This window comes from Medicago sativa, chromosome 6 (genome assembly GCF_051527215.1).
Source record: "Medicago sativa cultivar Bolivia chromosome 6, Bolivia_mono, whole genome shotgun sequence".
NCBI lineage: Eukaryota > Viridiplantae > Streptophyta > Magnoliopsida > Fabales > Fabaceae > Medicago > Medicago sativa.
In genome coordinates, this window is record NC_140754.1 from 91,997,196 (window position 1) to 92,017,507 (window position 20,312).

The 20,312-nt window shown below is 30.6% G+C and overlaps 1 protein-coding gene, 1 long non-coding RNA gene and 1 pseudogene across 3 annotated transcripts; 2 read left to right on the forward strand and 1 right to left on the reverse strand.

Moving 5' to 3' along the window:
* Positions 1–5,244: 5,244 nt before the first annotated feature.
* On the forward strand, positions 5,245–10,090 carry LOC146918232 (TMV resistance protein N-like; annotated as a pseudogene). The gene is made up of 7 exons (XR_015016076.1): positions 5,245–5,669; positions 5,905–5,979; positions 6,194–7,295; positions 7,474–7,692; positions 7,835–8,555; positions 8,650–9,333; positions 9,743–10,090. The product of XR_015016076.1 is annotated as a TMV resistance protein N-like (transcript).
* A 1,011-nt stretch (positions 10,091–11,101) lies between these two features.
* Positions 11,102–11,696, forward strand: LOC146918233 (uncharacterized). Its single transcript, XR_015016077.1, has 2 exons — positions 11,102–11,231; positions 11,545–11,696. It is a non-coding gene; the product is annotated as an uncharacterized LOC146918233 (long non-coding RNA).
* A 1,528-nt stretch (positions 11,697–13,224) lies between these two features.
* LOC146918234 (uncharacterized) lies at positions 13,225–14,108 on the reverse strand. Its single transcript, XM_085722021.1, has 3 exons — positions 13,739–14,108; positions 13,343–13,630; positions 13,225–13,247 (listed from the first exon to the last, which is right to left on the reverse strand). Exons 1-3 carry the CDS (start codon positions 14,106–14,108, stop codon positions 13,225–13,227), a joined length of 681 nt encoding a protein of 226 aa, XP_085578147.1.
* Positions 14,109–20,312: the final 6,204 nt, after the last annotated feature.

Sequence of the window (20,312 nt, forward strand, 5' to 3'; positions counted from 1 at the left end):
GAAAACAATATATAATGGGTTTTTCAAAATATATATATATATATATATATATATATATATATATATATATATATATATATATATATATATATATAAAGGGAATAAATAATTTTTTGGATTCTTTAACAAAAAACAAATTGGATTGATTTTTCTTTATTCGAGTTATACCTTTAAATAAATTTACTTTTAAGAATGTTATATTGTTCGTTTTGTCCAAAAAATGATATATTGTTCATGTTATTTAAAAATATAAGAACTTTAATTATATTTGTTATATTGGTAAAATATAAACATAGTTTGTTACTATTTAAAAGTCATAAACATCTGTACATATAATTTTAATCAAAATCAAAATTTCTAAAAAAAAAAAGTTGTTTTATATGGAGTGTCTGTCTTAACGCTAGTAAAAAAAAAAAATAAAAGCCCTATATGGTAATGTAAGCATTATGAGAATTTCTTTTTCCACTATGTCAGCTGAAGGTGCGAAAAATACAAGAAAGGAGATGATTTGTGTTGGCTTTTTCTGAAAATCTTTTTCCAAGTGTTTAAACAAAATAGATCAAGCAAGATAATCAAAGCAAGACAACACAATCAATTATCCTGGTTCACCCCAACAATCTGAGGTTAGTCCAATCCCCTTGCACTTTCAATGAATTTTTCACTATAATCACACAATATTACAATCACTTAAACACACAAGACAAAGATTTACTTGTCTCACACAAGAGGACTTTTACAATCAGACTTTACAAATAAATTTTGATTGTTTACACTATACCCACAGAGTGGTAAACCAACAATAAGCTTAAGTGACTTATGATACTTAAGAAATTCTAAGATATCAAAAATTTTAAGATTTTCTCTAAGTGTTTGTGCGCTATATAATTCGACAAAGTTTTGGATATTGTAAAATTACGTGAAGTCTCATATTTTCTTCAAACTTCTCAAATCCTTATATTGGAGAGAATAAGAGAGTCGTTGTTTGAAAAGTGACAATGCATCAAAAACGTCCTTGAGAAGCTTGGATCAGGTTTGAAATAGTTTTCCTCTAATGGATAGGTACGTTGAATAGTATTAAAGGGACCATTTGCTTCTTTAAGAATGATATGTTGCATTCTCTTTGCCTTTGAAATTCTTTTTTTTTTCTGCATGAGATCAAAAGAAGACAAAATGTAAGATCCGAACTTGAAAGCGGTGTTGCGTTCCTTCGTAAGAAGAACAAACTTGTCAGAGTCTCCCAGACTCTTGACATGTCCATCAGAACTTGCTTAGTTGCTTTCATCATAATCTGGCTCCACCAGAACTTGTTTTATTCAGAGTCTTCAAGTCCAGATACAACTTCTGATCAGAGCTTTGACTTTTTGTTGACATTATTTTAGATCATCTTCTAAGTCTTCAAAGCTTCTTTTGAAAAACCAAAATGTACTTTTCCTTTGCGTTCATAACTTGATCTTTCAGAACCAATAAATTGACTTTGAAATCAGAATTTAATTCTATGGTCATGCACACTTTAAACACACATTAGAGTACACAATTTTTCTTTCACACATGGGTATCTTCAAAAGCATAAAGGCATTGTTCTAAAACCCACTATGGTTCAACACCAGCCTCTTAAGCATTATCTAAAATTCCAAAAATATCCTTGGATTTTCAGATTATATAATCCAAATTAGGTTTTCTCCTATATTTTTGGTGGAAAATGCTTTTTTTTTTTTCGAATTCGGATTCTAAAATTCAAAAGAATAAATACATCGGATTTTAGAATCCGAAAATCTCTTATCCCTTATACATAAGTTTCTAAAGTTTTATAACTCAAAAAAGGTCAGATTTTGAAGTTCTAAAAACTAGAAAACTTCCCTAAAATGAAAGATATAAAATGAAGAAATAAGTTGGTTTAGCTTTGTATTTTTTCTTGAAAGTCGTAAGTTGGAAAACAAACACACTGTCTGAATAAAGAATAAAGAAGCAGAGAAGGTGTTGTTGTGACATTTCAAACGATATACAAACATGGACAGAAAAAACTAAGTAATAGAAATAAAGAATAAATAATGATGATGTACGTTCATAATCACTTGAACACAAACAAACAACAATAAGAAAACAAAATAACCAAAATCATCATACTATCCAATAAATAATATGCATTGTCAACCGAACATATTCTTATTATTGAATATCAATTGTGGCTATGCTCATAAGAATTTAGTATGAATGCAATAAGTGAAACCATGGGCATTATTCATAAAAATAATGCTTTTACATTACAAAAAGACACGATAGCATTAAAAACCTAACAGTTACAGTGGAAGTCGGGGTAGATCCCAAAAATTATAGTGACAACCACAAAAAACTATGTAGTTTAAGGTTATAGTTCTAGGGGTGGTGTTTGTTGTGTTAGTATAATTTTTGGGATCTTCCCCGACTTCCACAGTAACTGTTAGGTTTTTTATGTTATCGTGTCCTTTTATAATGTAAAAACATTATTTTTTTTTTATAAATAATGCCCATGGTTTCACGTATTGCAATCCTACTAAATTCTTATGAGCATAGCCACAATTGACATTCATAATAAGACCTCCGTATTTGTGTATATAGTGCTTTAGTGATAATTATCTTATTCTTCATTTTTATTACTTTTTTTCCTTCATCTTTTTATATCTTTCATGACTGTAATATCACAACAACACCTTTTTTGCTTCTTTATTCTCTATTCAGGCACTGTGCTTGTTTCCCAACTTAAGACTTTCAGGAAAAAATATAAAGGTGTAGCAACTAATTTCTTCATTTTATATCTTTCATTCTAGGGAAGTTTTTTAGTTTTTAGAACTTCAAAATCTGACCTTTTTTAAGTTATAAAACTTTAGAATCTTAAATTTTTGAAATTACCTTAAAGTATTACTTTGTTTAAAACAAGTTACATTTTAAATAGGATTTTAAAGAAGTTTTTGAACTTAAAAATCTTACCTTTTTAAAATCTATGAAGAAGTATTAGTTATTTTAAATCTTCAGGCCTTTTTACAACACATTATTATAGGGAAGTTTTTAAACAATTTCAACTTTAAAAACCGAACTCTTCTGACCATATTTAGTTTAAGCCTTCATTTATTTCTTAAGAGGAGTTTAAAGAGGAGAAGAAACTAATATGGAAGATGAGGTCAAATTTGACACAAGTTTAAAGATTGATTAGATGTTTAGATGTAGCAGCTGCAATCAAGAATTATCTATGTGAGTTCAATTGGTTCAATCGGTTTAACCACATTGAAAATCACATGACTATTAAATTAAAAATATTTTTATTTTAAAAAATGAACTGGTTGGTTTGATCTGATTCGCAATTGAACCAGCCAGTACGATCTGGTTTTGACAATGTTGTCATTGGGACAAACTTTGTTTTGCCTCATTGTTGATCTATACAAGTAGTTTTCTCACAAATTTCGAAATCAGTCTGAATTGAAAAATGTTATGCTTCTTCTGACCTACAATTTTGCTATATTCTATATTCTGATTTTTTGAACTCTTTGGATGAACTTATTTAAGCTTATTTTCTGCATATGGCTGTTTTGGATTTATTTTCCGTTTGCTAGAAGTTGAATCTAGTAAATTTTTGCCCTGTGTGAAACCCTAGGAACGGCTTAAGACTTTATAGGTTTTCAAAATGATTTTGGACTAAATTAATTTTAATGAATTACCAGAATCCCATTATTTCATAAACCCTATGTGTATTTGTTTTGGATTCACATTGTTTAAAAAGGAGTGATATGTTTTTGAATATCGTATTTTATTGAATACCATAATATTCTCATGAGTGTATGGTTTTATTTCAATGCTGTCAAAATTGAGATTTAACAAATATAAATGTATGATTCTGTGTTTTGGAACCAATGCAATGATCCCAATCCGTGTAGAAATATCCAAGTAGATTTGGAACCGCGTCTCTGTTAGATTTCTTGTGTCTCAAACCCTTTTTGCTGTGTTTTTTTCCCGAAGCTACAAGCTGTAGCTTGAGCCTAGACATGTGTTCAGCACTTACTCACCACATATATACAAACATATGCACTCTTTGGTCACTAATATAAGCAAAAATTTATTTTTTAGATACATTCAATTAATGATGTATGTGACATATAATAAAGATCACATACATCATTAATTGAATGTATCTAAAAAGTGGATTTTTGCTTATATTAGTGTCCGGAGGGTGTATTTATTCTTTCACTTTTCAGTATTCATTTTCTCTCATGTTTGATTTAGCGACGCTCATTTTGAAACAGAGGGAGTATTTGTTTAGACACAATAAATATCTGAATAACTTTTGACTTTTGAGGTCTAAACTAAATATCACTTGGTATCATTTTAATTTTTAAGGCATTGACATTAATTTTTTAAAAGATTCACATTGGTTGACAAAAGTGTTACTAGTCTTCATCCACCTATCCACCTTCATTGATGGGTACACGTTAAGGATTGAATGGTACTATTCGTGATTGGTCCACACGTAAGGATGTAGAAAATTCAAAGGAAGTTTTCCACATCCACCCACATGGAAGATGAAGTTTGACGAAGACTGGTAGGTGAAAGCAACAAGAGTTTAGGACCAGAGGGTTTATTTTTCTTTTTTAAATTATAGATATTATAAAATGATTTTTAGAAAATTAAACTAATAAAATGATAAATGATTATATAATACATCAAAAACATTTAATTTATTTTTTTTAAAATTTTTTTTTACATTGTTCGTAATTTAAAAAATAAAAGTGAGTCATTCCCTCTCTTTCCCTCCTAAACCCTCAATCCAAACACAACATTGGCTTTTTTAACCAATGTTTTGACGCCATCGGTTAACATGACCCTAATTTTTTTCTTTTCTAAAGTGCTCTTGCTCACTCCTCTAGACAAACATCCACACACAATGATATACATTGTCAAAATACAATATTGAAAATCGTGTGTTCAAATAACACAATTGAAAAACTTATATCGTTGCATTAGGCAAAAACATTTAATAATTCACTATTATTTGGTTTATAACTTGTTTATTTATTTAAGTTTTGTCCAGTAGTCACATTAAAGAAATTGTAGTACAATGAAATTTACTGTGTGATTGGTCCACACGGCTATAGCAAGTGGCCATGAAGTTTGACGTAGCATTGGTATGTGATATTTAATATGTTTTATACTAAAGACTCCACATGCATCACATACAATAAAAACTTACTTATTCATATTCTGCATTCTCATCCATAATCTCTCAAATCTCATGGCTATGCAATCATCTTCCTCTTCCACTTCAATTTCCAGGGAATCCACACCTTCATTGATGATCGTGAACTTCAAAGAGGGGATGAAATCACACCATCACTCGACAATGCCATTGAAGAGTCTAGGATTTTTATCCCCGTGTTTTCTGCCAACTATGCCTCTTCGTCGTTTTGTTTGGACGAACTTGTCCACATCATTCACTTGTACAAGCAAAATGGTCGCCTCGTTTTGCCTGTTTTCTTTGGCGTGGATCCTTCTCATGTGCGACATCATAGAGGTAGTTATGGAGAGGCACTGGCTAAGCATGAAGAGAGGTTCCAACATAATACAGATCATATGGAAAGGTTGCAAAAATGGAAGATAGCTCTTACTCAAGCAGCTAACTTGTCTGGTGACCATCGTTCTCCTGGGTAGCCTACTTCACTTCAATCTTGTTTTGCCTTCTTATACTTTATTTCTTCAATTTTTATTCCTCAATCATTCCATATTAATGCTTAAAAGGGAAACACATTTTTTATTTATATATTTAAACAAATATTAGTTATTGTATGTTAAAACAATTAGAATTGTATGATATATTTGTCAAGATATAGATGTGATAGTTTTTTTATTTGTTCACCAACTTATCTTATTGGGCATGAATAGATATGAATACAAGCTTACTAGGAAGATAGCTTTTAATCAGACACTAGACTCGTCAAGTGACCATTGTAGTCAGAGGTACTACTTCACTTGAATCTTGTTTTGCCTTTAATTTATATACCTAAATCATTCAATCTTAAAGCTTAAATGGGAACCACAATTTATATATTCTTAAACTAGAATTAGTTTTTTATAACTCAAAACAATGAAAATTTTATAATATAATTATCAATACATGAATGTGATTGTCATGTTGTTGTTTGCACTAACATATCTAGTTGGACATGAACAGATATGAATATGATTTTATTGGAGATATAGTCAAATACATCTCCAACAAGATCAATCGTGTGCCCTTACATGTTGCCAATTACCCTGTTGGATTTAAGTTTCGAATACAACAACTGAAATTGCTTCTTGATAAGGAATCTAATAAAGGGGTCCACATGGTAGGACTTTATGGGATAGGAGGCTTGGGTAAATCAACACTTGCAAGAGCAATCTATAATTTTGTTGGTGATCAATTTGACGGATTATGTTTTCTTCATGATGTGAGAGAGAATTCAGCTAAAAATAACTTGAAACATCTCCAAGAGAAGCTCCTTTTAAAAACAATTGGATTGGAAATTAAGTTAGACCATGTTAGTGAGGGAATTCCAATCATTAAGGAAAGGCTATGTAGAAAGAAGATTCTTTTGATTCTCGATGATGTTGACAATATGAAGCAACTGCATGCTTTGGCTGGAGGACTTGATTGGTTTGGCCGTGGAAGCAGAGTCATCATTACCACTCGAGACAAACACTTACTAAGCAGTCATGGGATAAAAAGTACACATGCAGTAGAAGGGTTGAATGGGACTGAAGCTCTTGAATTGTTAAGGTGGATGGCTTTTAAAAGTGACAAAGTTCCTTCAAGTTACGAAGACATTTTAAACCGTGCAGTTGCATATGCTTCCGGCCTTCCATTAGTTATAGAAGTAGTGGGTTCAAACTTGTTTGGAAAGAGCATAGAAAAATGGAAGAGTACATTAGATGGGTATGACAAGATTCCCAATAAAGAGATCCAAAAGATACTTAAAGTAAGCTATGATGCTTTGGAAGAAGAGGAGCAGAGTGTCTTTCTCGACATTGCTTGTTGCTTCAAAGGATGCGGATGGGCGGATGTAAAAGATATACTCCATGCTCATTATGGACATTGCATAACACATCATCTAGGAGTGTTGGCTGAAAAATCTCTCATAGACCGTTGGGAATATGATGGTTGTGTGAGATTACATGACTTGATAGAGGACATGGGTAAAGAAGTCGTCCGACAAGAATCACCTAAAGAGCCAGGAGAAAGAAGTAGGCTATGGTGTCAAGATGATATAGTTCATGTTTTAAATGAAAACACTGTGAGTAAAATTGATATCTATGTTCAATTTGTTATTTAGTTTTAAAACGACTTTGCTCTTTTTGGACTAAATATGACCATCTCATACTAGTATTTATTTTTACTTTATTACATGTAAATTTCTCCATATCTTATTTTTATTGTGGTTGATTTATGTTCTTTTTTTTTTTTGTTAAAAGGGAACTAGTAAAATTGAAATGGTATATATGAATTTCCACTACATGGAATCCGTAATAGACCAGAGAGGAATGGCCTTCAAGAAGATGACAAAACTTAAAACACTAATCATTGAAAATGGCCATTTTTCCAATGGACTCAAGTATTTTCCAAGCAGTTTGAGAGTATTGAAATGGAAAGGATGTTTATTGGAGTCTCTATCAGCTAGTATTTTAAGCAAGGCAAGTGAAGTAACTTCATTTTATAATTGTATACATTTATAAATTCACAATAATTTTGTTTGTGTCAACAAAAGAAATCACTAAGAGAGTATAGTGTTTGATTTTAAATTTTTGTATTTGTTTCTTCCTTGTGTTTATGCAGAAGTTCCAGAATATGAAAGTCTTGACATTGGACGATTGTGAATATTTAACACATATACCCGATGTCTCAGGTCTTTCAAATTTAGAAAAGTTCTCATTTAAATTTTGTAGAAATTTAATTATAATTGACGATTCAATTGGCCACCAAAATAAACTTGAATTCATAAGTGCAATTGGTTGCAGCAAGCTCAAGCGTTTTCCACCCTTAGGTTTGGCATCTCTTAAGGAATTGGAACTCTCTTTTTGTGAGAGTCTCAATAGTTTTCCAGAATTATTATGCAAGATGACAAATATAAAACGTATTTTGTTTGTTAATACTTCCATAGGAGAATTGCCATCTTCATTTCAAAATCTCAGTGAACTTAATGACATATCAATAGAGAGATGTGGAATGCTGAGGTTCCCAAAACATAATGACAAAATTAATTCTATAGTGTTTTCAAATGTGACACAGCTTAGTCTCCAAAATTGCAACCTCTCAGATGAATGTTTACCAATACTTCTCAAGTGGTTTGTTAATGTGAAAAGGCTAGACTTATCACATAACTTCAATTTCAATATTACCTGAGTGTCTTAATGAATGTCACCTTATGAAGATCTTTGAATTCGATTGTTGCAAGTCTCTTGAGGAAATTAGAGGGATTCCACCAAATCTTGAAGAGCTTTCCGCTTATAAATGTGAATCATTGAGTTCCTCAAGTAGAAGAATGTTAATGAGTCAGGTTTATTGTTTTTTCTTGCAATATATATTATTTGATACATAATATTTCATGTATATAATTCATAGTGTAATTTTCTTTTTTTATAAACTAACAGAAACTACATGAGGCTGGAGGCACTGAATTTTATTTCCCAAATGGAATAGATGGGATTCCAAATTGGTTTGAGCACCAAATCAGGGGACAAAGCACAATTTCTTTCTGGTTTCGTAAAAAGATCCCTTCTATTACTTCTATTCTTCTTTCTCCAGAACACTGGTTGGGTTACCCAAAAGTCAATATTTTTGTGAATGGATATGAAATTGAGATAGATATTACCTTGAAGTTTGAGATCTCGGACCATACACTTTTGTTTGATCTGAAATTGGAAGAACATAATAAACGCTGTAAAAGAATTTACGGGATTAAATACGAGTCTGAAATGGACAAAGCACTTTTGGAAAATGAATGGATCCGTGTGGAGCTTGAGTTGAAGAGTTTCAATCTTAGTGAGGAAGAGAGGAATAAAATGTTAAGGAGTGCACAAATGGGAATCCACGTGTTAAAGGAGAAAAACGACACAGAGGAGGAGAATGTGATATTCATCGATCCATATAGAGAGACAAAATCACAAAAGAAAAGGAAACAAAACAAGTTTTCAATTCTTATGGAATATAATGAATTGTGATGGAATCCATTCCATTCAATACCGCTAATTTAGCCAATTTTCCATTTTCCTCAATTTAGGGTGCACCATAAAGTTAACCGCCTTGTTGCTATTCTCTTGATCTCAACTTTGCAGGTTTGTGGTTTGCTGTTTACATATGAAATCATTATCATTATTATAAATGTTGATTAATTTCTGTATATTATATACTCAATTATGTAATGACTTGTTCCTAACTAATGTCATATGCTTTCAGAATGACCTATAAACATATGGATAATTTAAAAAGTACATTTTTTTTTAAAACTTTGATGAATGACATTTAATTAACGTGATCGCAATTGAAATATTGAAACCTGATACATAATTGATAAAAGATCCACTACCTTATATGCACACAGAAGTTTTACAGTGAGCTAAATGCTTGGTTTTTGCAAGTCATGTAGAAATTTTTTCTCAAGTGACTAATATCAATTTTCTCTATAGCGGCATAACTGTATATTGTGTTACTTATCATATCTATTTGAATGCTTGTGACTTGCAGACTGGAGAAGCCATAGTGGAAGTTGGATAGTTTCGCACGTCTAATAAGTTGCGACAGATCTTAAATGAATGTTGTTATGAGTCAGATACTTATACTTTGAAAGCATAAATGCTTTTAATCATAAACTTTATGAAAGATATTTTCAGAAAGAAGTTGATTATTATCACACCATGAGCAAAGCACATCAAATAAGAAGGAGACATGTGTAGCTTGCAGTACAAGCAATTACGTAGCATTACATTTTAGTATAGTTCTTGTTGTTTAGTATTATAATTCAGGTTTGTATATATACTCTTGTATTCTCCTATTCCAATCTAATGAGAATTTCACTCTTGTTCATTCATTTCATATTATGGTATCAGAAGTTCTCTTTGAAGAAAGCTAGTTACGATCCATAACTGTATCTCTCCGTTGCGTTTTCTCGCAGTTTCTTGCGTTTTCTTGCTGAATTCATTGCGATTACGGTTACGCCTCTTCTCACAGGATCCAATTACTTAGCTTGGAGTAGGTCAATGCAACGTGCATTTGGTGCGAAGAACAAATTATCCTTCATAGATGGATCCATCCCCGTCCCTGACATTGATGATTTGAACAGAGGTGCATGGGAAAGGTGCAACCACTTGATTCATTCCTGGATTCTTAATTCAGTTTCTCCACAAATTGCTGAAACTATCATTTTTCATGTTCATGCTATTGATGTTTGGGAAGAACTCAAAGAAAGGTTTTCTAAAGCAGATCGTATTCGTGTTTCAATGCTACGTTCTGCTATCAACAACCTCAAGCAAGGATCCAAATCAGTCCTTGATTATTTCACTGAAATTAAAACTATACGGGAGGAGCTTAATTCTCACAGACCTATGCCTAATTGTACGTGCATTCATCCTTGTAGATGTGAAGCTATGCGTTCTGCAAGAAATTTTCGTTTAGAGGATCAAGTTAAACTGTTTCTAACTGAATTGAACGAACAATTCTCTGGTGTGACAACCCAAGTTTTACTCATGGATCCTCTCCCTTCGATCAACAAAGTCTACTATCTTGGTGTGAAAGCAATATCATCCATTTGCCTTCTTCAGTTCCTTAGATGATTCTAACATTTTGGTGAATGCATCTGATGCAAACATAAGTTTTGGGTATGGAATGAATTCTTATGGTGGTAAAGGTTGGTAAAGGTTCAAGGTTTTGCACCTTCTTCAATCGTTCTAATCATACTGTGGATACATGTTATCAAAAACATGGTTTTCCTCCTTTTAACAAAGCCAAAATCTTCTATTAATGTTTCCTCTCACGATGCTTCTAAAGCTAAGCATATGCAAAATATTACCGAGGCTTCACCATCTGTTCCAAATACTGGTATTACTCGAGCAATATCTTCATCTTGTATCCTTGCTTCACCAATCAAGTTTGGTTTCTTGAGCATCTTCCTCTGCTAGTTCTATTCATGTTACCTCTCATCCTGCTATTCATTCTCAGCATGAAGCTTCTTCTTCAGGTATAAACACTATTTTCTCCAATTCTTTAAATGTTGAAGCTCCCATATGGCTCATTGACTCTAGTGCAAATAAGCATATATGCTCCTCTATTCAATTTTTCAGTTCCTTTTATAGCATTTCACCCATTCATATTAACCTACCAAGTGGTTAATCTGTTATTGTTAAACATGCTGGTGATGTTCAATTTTCTCCACATTTTTATTTTATATCAAACATGCTTCATTCTCTCCTCAATTCAAAGTCAATCTTATTTTTGTTTCCAAGCTATGCAAATTATTACCTTGTATTTTCACAGATAGATGTCTTATACAGGATTTGACATCACAGACGATGATTTGTTTAGGTGAAATTCATGATGGCCTTTACAGATTGAAGTTTTTAGACTCCTTTATTCATAATTCTTCTTTACATTCTAGGCTTCCTCATTGTAATAAATTCATCAATAAAATTTCTGTTTTCTAGTATAGATGCTTCTAGTTCTTCTACTCCTATATCAGCCTTATGGCATTTTAAGCTAGGTCACTTGTCTCATCAAAGATTGTATCATATGAACAAATTGTATCCAGATATTACTATTGATAAAAAAGAAGTGTGTGATATTTCCCATTTTGCAAAACATAAGAAGTTACCTTTCTCTATTGGTCCATCTCATGCATCTGCCAACTTTGAACTTTTACATCTTGATATCTGGGGTCCAATTTCTACTCCTTCTATCATGGTCATAGATATTTTCTTACTTTTGTTTTTTTTTCATAGTAGATATATGTCTGGATTGTTTTGCTTAAATCCAAAACTGACGTTTCTTCTCATGCCCCCCCCCCCCCCCCCCCCCCCCCCCCATTATACACCAAGTCTAAACTGCCCTTTTATATAGAATTTTATTTTTAGTATTTACAAAATAATCACACTTTTTAGTCCTCTAACATTTTCCTTTAACTTTTTAGGGACAAAAAATATTGACGAATTTCTTTACAAGGATTAAATATGATAATGGAAAATTTAACGGGGACTAAAAATGTTAACGGATAATTTTACATGGATTAAAAAGTTTGATTTCATTTTATAGAGGCTAAAAACGAAATTTTAAATATATTTGGAGACCATCCAATTAGTTAACCAAAAAAAAATAGCGCAATCAATTATATTTCTTAGACACTAGATATTTGACTCATTGCTCCGCACAGGTTTATTGTAAAGGGATTGACATACAAATAAGGATATAGCCAACAGGATAGGAATAAAATTGGTGCGATGCATTTTTTTAGTATTAAATATGTGTACAAAAAAAAGGCAAGAGGATAGGAATGAAATTGGTGCGATGCATTTTTTTAGATGGAATTTGTTAGGTTAAATTACTGCTAACCTAATACAGCAAATGAGCGGGAAAATATTAGGTTAAATTGTTGCAGACCTAACAAAATTAATAAATAAGGATAAATAATGAAAACAACAATATAGACATCCTTCCCTAAAAAAAACAATATAGACATCTTCTCATTTTCTTAAAAAAATGGTTAAATATTATTTTAGTCCCTATAAAATTACAAACTTTCAAGTTTAGCCTTTACAAAAAAATTATTCACTTTTATTCCCTATTTTCATTTTATAGGCACTATTTTGGAGGACTAAAAGTATACATTTTTTGTAAAAAGTTTTCTAGATAGGGAGTATTCTTATAAACTACAATATTATGGAGGACTAAAATTACCATTAAATTTTATATGGACTAAACTTGAAAACTCATGAATTTGTAAGGACTAAAATATATTTAATCCAAAAAGAAAATGTTGACATCCTCCTTTCAAAAAAAGGGTTAAATATCTGTTTGGTTCCTATAAAATTTGGAACTTCTAAGTTTAGTACTTACTTAATTTTCATAGTTTTTTTAGTCCCTAGAAAAACAATTTACATGTAATTTAGTCCTTGCTAAAACAAAGTTTGTTTAATTATCCTTAAACGCAAACATTTTTTAATGATTTTTTTGAGACAAGTTTAGAACATTACAAGAGGTTCATCTATTAAAATTTCGAATTTTTTAACATGAATGAATTAAATAAATAAAAAAATGAAACGACTGATAGAACAAGGTGGATATACCATGACTTTTTACCTGTCATGTGATTTGAGCACCCAGTATCCAAGTACCATTCATCATTGTTCTCTTCTTCTTCTTCGATTGTTGCCATCAGAAGAACTTCTTCAGAATCTGCATCCTCATCTTGAGCAAACTGAGCTGCATCACCCTTGCTCCTTGGTACTCTCTTGGATTTGCATTCAGATGCATAATGACCCCACTTTTGGAAATTATAGCATTGAATGTTCTTCTTGTTTTTCTTCTTCTGATCAGATGCAGACTTTGCATCTTCTTTCTTGCTACCTTCCTGATTTTTGCTAGAACCTTCACCATCTTTATAGGATTGATTAAACCAGGGTTTCATTCCTTTCTTGAACTTTCCTTTCTTCACATACTAAGCATGCAAAGCTTGGTGAGATGTAGAACTTTTACCTCTTGACTTGATTCTATCTGTTACTCTCAATTCATGTGCTTCAAGACTTGCTTGCAATTCTTCAATTTTCATGGAATCCAAATCCTTATATTCTTCCAATGCAACTACAATATGCTCAAATCTTGGTGCCAAAGTTCTGAGAACTTTCTCAATCTTCATCAAATCAATAACATTCACCATTTTTCTTGACATTTGATTTGACAGATTCACCTCCTTGTCAAAGTATTGACTTATGGTTTCTTCTTCCTTCATAGTCAAGACTTCATATTGTCTTCTCAAAGCTTGAAGCCTCATTTTCTTCAACTTCCCATCTCCAGAATATAACTTCTCTAGTTCATCCCAAGTTTCCTTTGAACTTTCATAATGCATGATTTTCTCAAAAATCTCATTGCTTTTCCATCTTTCCTCTTTGCATCTTTGTTTGCAACATGTTGCACATCTGTTGCGTTTCCTGCTAGTGATGGCACACCATCATTCACCACTTCAAAAACATCCTGATACCTGAAGATCACCTTCATCTTCACAATCCAGCGATCATAGTTCTGTTGCGTTTCCTGCTTGCGCAGGGATATTGTTGTTATAAGTTGATATTCTTCACGAATTCTTCAACAACAATGAACGAACCGGGCTCAAGATACCAATTTGATAGAACAAGTTGGATATACCAAACAAGGTGGATTGCTATGAAGAAACTTGTGCATGAACAGTTAAAACAAAAAACTGTGCAAGATTATGGTTTATAGGATTTATCAGATTTGAGAGAGAGAGAGAGAGAGAGAGAGAGAGAGAGAGAGAGAGAGAGAGAGAGTGAGAGGTTACCTGTGATTGAAGAAAAACTGAATCTATTGATTATGAATGAGTCTTAACATATTTACAAGCAATGAGAAGCATATAATCAAAGAGATTTTGTAACAAATTTCTCTAACAAACTAAAACAAACTTTCTAACTTGGTTAACAAGCTAACCAAAGTTAGTTACCCTAAAATCTAGGGTTTATTTTTCTAACTAAACTGAATTCACAATCTAATAACGACAAAAGTTCAAGATAAAGTAACAAAAATTTGAACATAGAAATAAAATTTTGAGATTAAATTTTGCGGAGAAACTTTCAGTAATGTTTTTAACACTTCTGAAAAAATTGTTCAAAAACTTAAAAATTTAAGCATAATTAAACAAATTTGGATTTAGTAGGGACTAAAACTGAGTGCTTAAATTTTTTATAGAAACTAAAAAAACTATTAAAATTAAGTAAGGATTAAAGTTCTCCTGAAAAAGAAAAAGAAGTAAGAAATAAATTTAGAAGGTCCCAATTTTATAAGTATCAAAAGTATATTTAAAAAAATAAATGGGTGCATAATTTTTTTATAGAAACTAAAAAAACTATTAAAATTAAAGTTCATCTCAAAAAGATAAAGAAGTAAGAAATAAACTTTTTTTGACAAAATAAATAAACTTAGAAGGTCTCACAAATATGGAAATTAAAGTTCCCCTTAAAAGGATTTGAATGTTCATCACAAATATGAAAATTTAATCATGGCTATTAAACACCTTCTTCATAGAGATTTGGTGGTTAGTTTACGACATATTTTGCGTGAGGGTAACACTACAACTGATTTTCTAGCTAAAAATGATGCTCTTAGTGATAGTAGTATTGTTATTTTGAATGAAGCCCCTCCTGATATAGCCTCTGTCGTTTTAGCATATGTCATGGGTGTTGAGTTTGTTCGACCCTAGTATGGGTCGTTTTTAGTTTTTTTTTCTTTTTATTTTTCCCTTTTGTTACAAAAAAATTAGAAGGCATCGATTTTATAGGATGAAAAACATTTAAAAAAAGGAAAATGTTAACTTGTGCCCTTGGGGCACAAGTAGTTTAAAAACCAAACATAGAAATTTTTTCTTGGGAATTGTACATTCATTGTATTAAAAGTTTAAAATTTTATATTTTCAATGCAAAAATTATCTTTTAATTCTATTTTTAGTTTCTTAACTTGTGCCAACAAGTTAACATGACCCTTAAAAAAAAGGCTTAATAGCAGTTTTAGCCCCCAAATTTTTCCAAAGTTGCGATTTTGACCCCCTAAGAAAAAAACTACAAAACCGCCCCCTAAATTTTGCACCTGTGGCAGTTTTGGCCTCCCCAAGGCCAATTTTGACTCGGTCTACGCTGACGTGGCACCCTAAGTAAGGTGTCACGTGTTATTTTTTAAAATTTTTTTACTAAAAATTGGCCTTGGGGGCCAAAACTGCTACAGTTGCAAAACTTAGGGGACGGTTTTGTAGTTTTTTTTCTTAGGGGTCAAAATCGCAACTTCGTGAAAGTTAGGGGGCAAAAACCGTTATTAAGCCTTAAAAAAATGTAGAAATCGTACTTACGCCTATATTTTTTTGTTAGAACATAATTTAATATTTCTGTAGTGAAGCAAATCTACCTATCAAAGACACCCTTTGTTTTTGTTCCAAAGTGAGACTATCTTTAGCTTTTTTTGCTCCACCAAATCCATTATCTACTTATAGTTGAGATTAATTAAAAAAATCATTTTTTTTCGTAGCAATGGATTAATTAAAATATTACTAGTAGCTAGGTTGACTCTAACTAAAGCTCTTTAATGTACGTACGACAAAATTCTCCAATTTGGTTTTCACAAATCTTTGACGGTAAAAAACAAAAGAACAAGCATGCCAAGTTTCCTTTCAAAAAACAAGCATGCCAAGTGCTAAGCCTTATCCGATTTCAACTTAATGGGTGTCAAATCATCATCCTTCAAGTAAGTTGCTAACAATTACTATTAAGTAATAGTAACTAAAAAATAATTTAAAAAAACATATATAATGGTGAAAAAGGATAAAATAAAATATCTGTTTTTGGAGTCTACATCACATATAGTTGGACTGTTGAGCAATTGTGTTTAGAAGGTCATTTTTTTAGGAGATTTAGAAGGTTATTGTTGTCCATGTGTAAAATATATACTAATGTAACTAAAAACTATTGATGCATATTCAATATCTTATTATCTTAAAAGAAATCCAAAGCTTTCATCATGAATACTAAAAATGGAGAAATTTATTATGAAATATAAGTAAGAAGGCTTATGTTGGATGAGATATAAATCTTGACGGTGTATTTATAATGGTGAATAATCGATATATTATAAGTAAATTTTTTAAGAGTTGAGTTATGATCAATTTAAATTTTAAGATAGTTTCAAAGTCATTAATGTTGGATTAATTATTTAATTAATCAATTATGGATTGACAATAATCAATTATTATAAGTTGATGTCATAATATAAATTATGGTCTATTGTGTACTTAAGCACTAATTATATGATGAATTTGAGTGATTGGGCTTTTGTTACTAAATGGACCGTGATGGGTTGGACCATTTAGATAAGTCCAATGAGAGGTCCCTGCCCTCAGCCGTTTAGCTATTTAAACGTCATCCCATTAGACGGTTAATTCTTCTGAAGATTGGTGAGAAAACCTAGAGCTAGACGGAATGAGGGTAGTTACCCTCTCATAGTTGTCGGCGTTGTCTACGGTTATCATTCATCAACCTAATTCAAAGGTACACAATCTCTTGTTCTTTTTTTTGTTATTGATGATATGCTATAATTTGTATACATTAAAAAATTTCATCAATTGGTATCAGAGCCAAATAGATACAATTTATGGCTATTGCTTGTTAGATTGAATCATGTTTGAACACCGATGCATGAAAGTATACTTTGTTTTACTAAATAATTAACTTTTGTGAGGTTAAGGGAATTATGAAGTTGCGATTCGTAAATATTTTCCCTTTTGGTGATTGAAACCTCTAAAGCCACCGTATTTGTTATTTTGTGAGGTTATTTAATCAAAGCCTTTATGAAGGTGTTCGACAATTCTATTATGCCTTAAAACCCATTCTCTTCGGTCTCTGTTATCTCTATATCAACTAACGATTCTCGAAATTTATAAAGGGCTTTTGTAAAATGAATCACTATGTCCAAAACCGATGTAGAATCATCGCATATAATGGCCTACTGATAGAGATTAATCCGGATCAAATTCGGGTCGTACCGACCCTTTCTCTGCATTCCGGGTAAAGAAGATTAAAAAAAAAAAAATCTGCTTAAACCCCACGCGCGTCAGGCGTGTTCCATACTCTCTAAAATTCCAATTTTTTGTTTTATGCCAAATAATAATAATTATTAGTATTATTATGTTTTGATTATTTTGGCATAAATTTTGGTATTATTTTGACAATTATAAATATTTTATATATTATTATTTAGAGAATAAATTGTTTCCTAAAATATCATATTCTCTTATGGTAAGATTTCTTACTCTTTTTGACACTTATGGAAACTCTCATTATCCCTAACTTGAGATTAATGTGTAAATGAGGAATTTTACATCCCTTATTAACCGTAAATATTCTATTATTTTGGGATAAAAATGTAATTTCTTTTGCACCCAAAATATATTTAATAAGATTTGATTTATTCAGTACCCTTAATTTGGGATTTAAATTATTTTTGAAATCTCTAAATTTTTGATGTAAATTGATATGAAAATCATATGTTCTTTTAAATCATGCATTCTTTAGATTTGAGTCTAAAATATAACACTTATGTAAATTATTCTTTTAAAGTGTTAGTATTGTGAAGAATCTTTAGACTCAGTCTTATATTCTTGTCTCAAATATCTTGTATAAACTAATATATTTTGAGAATTGTTGATATTGTATTTTTTGATGCATGGATTTCAAAATTTTGTCAAATCTTGAAAAGATCATATATCGATTAAATTGAGAATAATTTATTTCAAATCATGTATTCTCAATATTTGAGCTTAAACTGTTTTTTGAAAATTCTCTCTTATATTTACTATGGTGAATTTATAGAAGGCTCAATTTTGTTAATTTTAATGCCAAGTATAATTAATTTATATTTTACGATTTTAAATATTCTTGGCATTATAAATATTCTAATGTAAGATATTCTTGAATTCATATTGTCTTAGCATAAAGATCCAAAGTTCACTAATTGATCATTCTTTTGGCAACATATTTAAACTAAGACACTTGTCTTTGATTCTTGTCACAAATTGTTTTGAAGGGTCCTCATAATATTTTGTTTTCAAAATGAGTATAGTGACTGAGTTGTATATATATGTCATTTATATTAATTGAATATAATATTGACATATTTCTCTTTAATATACATTATGCTTTCAGCTATACTCTCTAATCTAGACCCGTAATTTATTACTCTAAATTTTGTGATAAATACTATTAGTGTGTCTTTTCGCAATTAAATATTTGGATCACAATTATGTTAAACTTTGTATTTTTGTATATAGTAAATAATGCATTATTGCATTTTTTATGCTAAAATTATAATGATGAATTAAAATTTGTAAGCCTCTTTGTTGTTTATCTGTTAACTATTATCAAAACAACTTATTAAGAATGGAGGCAATTTTTGAAATATGTATCATCCTTACATCTGAATTCTTATATAAATCATATTGATTTATAATTAGAGTCTCACATATGCTTATTTATAATTGCTTATTTTCTATTGATGAATATTTTTGAGATGACTATATTATAAGATATTCTCGTTAAGTCATCAAAATCCAGTGGCTCTAAGTATAAGGATGAATGTCACACTCTGCGAGGTAAGTTGTTATTTAATTATTTTATCCTCTTGTGACTTATTGCTTATTATTGCACATATGAAGAAATTTAGTTCTTCTTCTCTTTTGTTGTGCAATTATGATATCCTATATAGAAGTGAAATCCTTTTTCAGAATATTCTAAACAGAACTCTGTTGTTATATACTATTTTCTTACTATAATGCTCCATTTTGTATTTGTGTTTTTTTTTTTCTAATTTATAGTGGGAGCATTGAAAAATTTTATTCTAAGAGTTCTTTTCTAGATAAATTAGAAAACTATTTGACACACTTCTATTCCAAATAACAATTTTTGTTATTATACTACTTCATATAAAAGAAAATTATAAAGTCATATTTATGATGTGCTAATTTAAAATTTTGTTGAGCACATTTTTCTATCGTTTGAATATGACCGAAGTTGAGTAAATTAAGTACAATTGTTTATGCATGATATTATTATATCATATTCTCTTAAGCATAAAAATTATTTATTTGTATAATTGTAATCTCACCTATCGTGGGTACAATTATGCGAATTTTGTTAAATAGATTAGCATTATATTGGTAACAGTCATACCCTATCGGTGTGTTGTTATTAATATAATTGTTATTATTCAATGTAGCTAAAATGTTTATACTTATGTCAATTATAATTAGAATACTCTATCAATGTTTAAATTTTGTAAGACATAAGAATGGTACATTGTGATGATATAGTTCTTACTTATTATCGTTAAGATCCTTGAATGAGATTAATATAAGCAAGTTACTTTGTTAAAAGACATGTAGAAAGTTGTATAAATTTTGCAATCCAATATTATTACATTTTAAATTAAATTTCTACCTAAATGTGTTTATATATATATATATATATATATATATATATATATATATATATATATATAAATA

Coding starts and splice junctions, on each gene's coding strand:
- LOC146918234 (XM_085722021.1), bottom strand. CDS start 14,108: ATGCATTATGAAAGTTCAAAGGAAACTTGGGATGAACTAGAGAAGTTA. Junction 13,631..13,738: donor AGATAGAATCAAGTCAAGAG/GTAAAAGTTCTA, acceptor AAGATGGTGAAG/GTTCTAGCAAAAATCAGGAA. Junction 13,248..13,342: donor GTGCTCAAATCACATGACAG/GTAAAAAGTCAT, acceptor AAATTTTAATAG/ATGAACCTCTTGTAATGTTC.